This window comes from Egretta garzetta, unplaced genomic scaffold, assembly GCF_000687185.1.
Source record: "Egretta garzetta isolate BGI_Z169 unplaced genomic scaffold, ASM68718v1 scaffold43, whole genome shotgun sequence".
Lineage (NCBI taxonomy): Eukaryota > Metazoa > Chordata > Aves > Pelecaniformes > Ardeidae > Egretta > Egretta garzetta.
Window position 1 is genome coordinate 1,501,345 of NW_009259047.1, and position 5,580 is coordinate 1,506,924.

At 43.2% G+C, this 5,580-nt stretch overlaps 1 protein-coding gene across 1 annotated transcript in view; it reads left to right on the plus strand.

Moving 5' to 3' along the window:
- SYDE2 (synapse defective Rho GTPase homolog 2) overlaps nt 1-5,580 on the plus strand; it is a 35,494-nt gene that overhangs the window by 18,758 nt on the left and 11,156 nt on the right. The window contains 2 exon segments of the mRNA XM_035890661.1: nt 30-837; nt 3,280-3,406. Of these exon segments, the coding sequence (XP_035746554.1) occupies nt 30-837; nt 3,280-3,406 (935 nt within the window).

A 5,580-nucleotide genomic window follows, 5' to 3' on the forward strand; every position in this document is an offset into this window, starting at 1 on the left:
CATACAGTGTCTTTGCCATCTTCGGGAACCTCAACCACAGCTGCCTGCAGGAATGTGATAAGTCGTTACCATCTCGACAGCAGCGTGTCGTCGCAACACACCTACAAAAAGAAAAGCTCAAGGAGCTCCAAGTCCTTCAACAAAGGTGGTTATCTCAGTGATGGTGACTCTCCTGAACTTTTAACAAAATCAGGTAAACATGGGCATGAAACCAAGTGTGGGAAAGGAAAGGAGAACCTTCCAAGTAACAGTGGTAAAAGTGAAATAGATATAGATGCTTTCAGACACTATAACTTTTCTGATCAACCCAAGTGCTCTCAGTACATCTCTGGACTCATGAGCATTCACTTTTATGGTGCTGAAGACTTAAAACCACCAAGAATAGACTCAAAAGATGTCTTTTGTGCAATACAGGTTGACTCAGTAAACAAAGCAAGAACAGCCCTGCTTACGTGCAGGACGACGTTTCTAGATATGGACCACACGTTCAACATAGAAATTGAAAATGCTCAGCACTTAAAGCTGGTGGTGTTCAGCTGGGAACCCACCCCGCGGAAAAATCGGGTGTGTTGTCATGGAACCGTGGCTCTTCCCACTCTCTTCCGAGTGACAAAGACACACCAGCTGGCTGTCAAACTGGAACCGAGGGGGCTTATTTACGTCAAGCTGTCGCTCATGGAGCAGTGGGAGAACTCTCTTGATGGTCTTGATGCAGATCGGGAGCCTGTGATGTTCGGGGTAGATGCTCGAAAAGTTGTAGAGAAGGAAAATGCGGGCTTGATGGTGCCACTTTTGATGCAGAAATGCATCCTGGAGATTGAAAAGAGAGGCTGTCAGGTACTGTGCATGTTTTAATCTGTTTTGTTAGTATTTCTGTGTTGGGATAGCTGTTACTGCAGAGTGTGAGTGGGAAAGGGGAAATTAAAAACACCTCTACAGGTCACTTTTTTGGTGTGTTTTGCTGCTCCTGTTGTTTGGTGAACGCTAGTCATTGTCATGTGGGAAGAATAACGGGACTGTGTGAAATCAGTGCTTCCAGCCTGGCCTTTGTAGAGGAGATGTATGTGTGCTCACAGTAGTGCCTTAGGACTAGGGATGGTTAAATGAACCTGCAGCCCCCAGCACGTAGTCACACTCGGAAAGCAGAGCTGCGATGAGAACTTGAAAATGCCCGATTCCTGAGACACAGATCGCTCCCTGAGGACATACTGCATCTAAATGCAAAAATTAGTATGAAGTTTCCTCCTGCCTGAAGCTGAAGTGTGCAGTGACACAAAGTGATGAGGACAGGCCTTTTGACTAAACTCCACTTACCTGCGTGCGGTCTCAAGCCAACATGCCAAAGACTGGTCTCTGCCATCGCTTTGTGCACCGCATTAAGATAAGGAGGAGACCCTGAGGGGCTGAATTAATTGTTTCCCCGCTGCCATTGCTCCTTGCCTTTCTTCAGGGTGTTTTCAAAATCAGGACAGGAGATGAATGCTGGTAAGGCAGCAGTGCCCAGCATCTTCTCTTCATCCTGATGCAGTTTATTGGTTGATGTAACCCAGTGGACAAAAACACGTATGAGAAATGAGGTATGGAAACAAATTCCCAGTTACGGCTGCTAGACGAGAAGCCTGTTAGGAAGAAAGATGCACAGTCCTAAGGATGGGTATCCCCGTTGGCAATTAATTTGAGACTGGTGAGAGGACTCCTGCATGTTATTCTGCAGTGTGTGTGAGCCCTTGGTTTCTTTTACACCTGTTCTTGCTCAGGTGAAATTGAGAAGCAATCACACCTACCGCTGTTACTATTTTAAATTGCTGACAGGTTGGATGTAGTTCCAGGTGTTAGGAGATTAACTCTGCTATTTATAACCTAGGTCATAAAATATAGACAGAAATGGTACTTCTATTTAATTACTTTGCTGGAAGTCACTACTGGTTAACAACTGTGATTCTTATTGTGAATGCTCTCATGACATTCTGCAAGTCGGTGGAAAATAGAAGTTTTATTCTTTCCAACATATGTGTCCCATGGTTTCAGCATTTTATTTTGGGCTTATTAGCACCTAGTCATGCAGATGATATTGGGTAATCAAGGCAACACTGGTAATGAAGCAATTGGGATCTGAATTGTCTGAATGTACCTCGTGCCTTTGAGCATGAAATCTAATTTGTGTATTTGCACAGGGAGAACCAAAAATGCAAAATATACTGTTAACTTCTTGTTTCAACCACGTGCCTGTCTGACGTTTTTGATTTTCCTATAGACAGCAGACTACTGTCATAGTGTGTCACCTCCACCTGAATTTCAGGCGTGGCATTAGAAAACTTCAGAGTTTAAAAGAAATTGTCTTAGGCAAATACTAGATCATAGTCTTGGGAAAGAGGGAGTACAAATTCCATTGGGTAACTATCCATTTATTTAAGCAGGAATTAATATATGGCCAGACAAATATTCTTCTTTGCAAATCCAGATTCGCGTAGTCTAAGTCAGTACAGTCTCAGTCAGGAGGTTTTGGGGGGGTTGTTTTTGTCTTTTGAGTCCACGGTAGTTTTGGACTTGCTATTTATTGCTCAGCATACCTGCCTATAAAGTTCATGAAAATCAAGTAAAATTAATATATTTAAGATTTAGTTCCTTAATATCATAGGAGTGCTTTGTATAAATGGTGTTGATGAAAAGTAAATTATGATACAGTGAAAAATTTGAGTGCATGAGAGCACATGGTTGAATTAGTAATTCAGTCCAAGGGCGTTGTGGGTTTCATTTCTGGCGCCTTGAGCCTGTTAAATAACCCCTGCTTTGCATAAAACTTTTAATATAATTTGAAACGTGCAAGTCAGCATCTTGACATCTTTAAAACAGCATCTTATGGTTGAAATAATGGAGTATTCATAATTCTTTTGAAACCCTAGTATCAAATATGTTATCTAGCTTATTCTATATTTCCTTGTTTCCTAAGTTTGCATAAAAGCAAAGCACTAAACGATTCCAAGGTAAAAGTCACGTTCTGTCAATAAAATACTGCTCCGTGTGTTCACTGTTATGGAAAGCTTCCCTGTTAGTAGCTTAGCAGTTCAGTCACAACTGTGTTTCTTGTGTAATGCTTGGTAACATACGTTATCATTCGATGTTAACGGTTTGTGCTGTTTGAGTTTTCTTAAAAGTTTATTTCCAAACACTTGCCTGAACATGGTTGTCGCGCTTCCCAGGCGAGACAAAGCCTAATGTCCATTACGAGTCCCCTCTGCTGGCAAGGAACTGATGTGAGGCTGTTGGTTTTGCTCCTAGGTGGTGGGCCTGTACCGGCTATGTGGCTCGGCAGCGGTCAAGAAGGAGCTTCGGGAGGCGTTTGAGAGGGACAGCAAGGCTGTTACTCTCTGTGAAAGCCAGTACCCAGATATTAATGTCATAACAGGTAACACTTTTCCTTGCTTTCCTTTTAATTTAGAATTGTGCCATGTGCATAACGTGAGGTGAAAAAGGTGAAATTGTGCTCTGAACGAGTTTTCTGCTGTCGTTTAACAAGCTGGTAACGGCTGCTCTGTATTGCTAAGGGTCGGGTGAGAAGGAGCGCCGTAACCTTGGGGATGGGTACATGTGAAGCAGCAGTGATTTGGAGTGAGGGGGTTATGGAAAGAGCCGCTTCCAGTAACTGCTTCCCCAGTTACAGGTGGAAGTCTGACAGGAGCCGAGGTCCCCGGAGCAGGTTAAACCTCTGCTGTTGGTTTGTATTGGAGCAGATCTTGAAAAACTCGGTTGTGGTCCGAGATGCATGCTGTGCCGGTTGCTCCACAGCGTGTGATCCATCTCGGGTCGACCCATTGTCCTCCCTTTGTGTCGGAGTTTGCAGGGTTTTTGGAAACAGATTTCCCATCATCTTGTGCAGGCTAGTTAGAGCTGTGGGGAAGTGCCTTCGGTTGGTCACCTGCTGCTTTTAAAACGTAATTAGATAGCAGCTTTCTCCTGCTCGCTGGGGTGGCCCCTTGCTGTCACGCAGTAAGCTGCTGGCAAAGGGGACAGGGACGGGGAGCACAGGACCCGGAGGTCCCAGGAAGCCCATCTGCATCTGCGTCAGCCCTTTGCAGGAGTGTTTACACCGGCATTGCACTGCGCCGCTGAAGCAAGTTGTTGAGGGTTTTCTGTTTGTTTGTTTGCTTAAAAGTGGAACAGTTCTATAACTATTGAGACTTGTTACATAAACCGAAGTTGGTCTAATTTCAGGCATCACTGAGTAAACCAATTGCTCTAGGAAATGAGGCAGGAGCTTAGTTTCCTACCTATTCAGGGATGGAAAGTGTAACAGGAGTCAGGGTATAAATTTTCTGTGCCCAAGCCCTTCCAACATCCAGCTGTACGGGACAGTTCTACCCTGTACTGGGAATTAATTTTGTTCATTACACTTTATAATTATACAAAATGGTTATCGGAAGATATTACTCTATGACATTTACTGAATTAAATAAGCCTTTTGGTTCAGAACGTCCAGCTAGCTGGTTCACCTTACTTGCCTTGGCTGGTTTTGCTGTTAGGTTCAGTGTTGCTCACAGGCACCAGCGTTGCCAGCAGCAGAAACCGGTGTTTATGTTTCGCTCTGATGGGATACACCCTTTATAAAAGGGAGATCTAGAGTAAAAGTAAATAGTGTAAGAGATCTTTTAAACTGGATCATTTTCTTCTCTTTGCAAATAAATTAATGAGAAAAAGTAGTGATCATTTCTAAGAGCAAATTGTTCCATGAAATTATTGAAGTCCTGTTTTCTTCCCCGTTTTGTAAATCAACTACAGAAGGGGGAAACACACACACCACCACCACCACCCCCCAACACACACACACACACACACCCCGTTGCTTTTTGCCAAACAACAGAAGCTGATACTGACTTGTAAGCAGACAAATGGCAAACTGCTATTTGGTTAATGGAAACTTTTGGCTAATGGAAAACTTGGGGGTTTGGGTTTTTTTCTTTTTAATTTTGGAATAATAAAAATGGCATTGAACTCCCATGCTACAAATAATCATTGCAATAAAACTATTTGCAAGAAACAGTTCAGGAGTATCATGGGAAAGGGTGTAGGAACTTAATTCTCATCCATATACAGAAGAACCTGCAACACTTCGTAAGCATTTTGATTTTCCTGAGTACATTGTACACTCAGAATGAACCAGAACTGGCTGAAACCGAAGACTGAACTGCAGGAGAGCTCGGTATTGATGGAGGGCCCGGGAAGGGCAGCGGTACGGTCTGACTGATCTTTCCATCATGAGTTTATGATGTGCTAGTTAAATAAAAAAGCGTACTTCAGTTTTCCAGTATACATTGCCACAAGCCTCGTTGGCGATGGTGAACGTTTGGTGACTGTGCAGGTCCTGCTGGACTCTTGGTCCTTTTTTGGCTTGTACTACTGAAAGTTATTTTATTTTTGCATCCAGAATTTGTATTGTAAGAGTGAAAAGATGACAGCCTTGGTGTCTGTCTTACGGAAGGACTGCTGGGTATGCTTTTCTAGGTGTTACATTGCAAGAGTTGACCTACATGCTGCTTTCCTTACAAGGAAAAATAGTTTTAAGAAATTACGTTTAAAAAACCC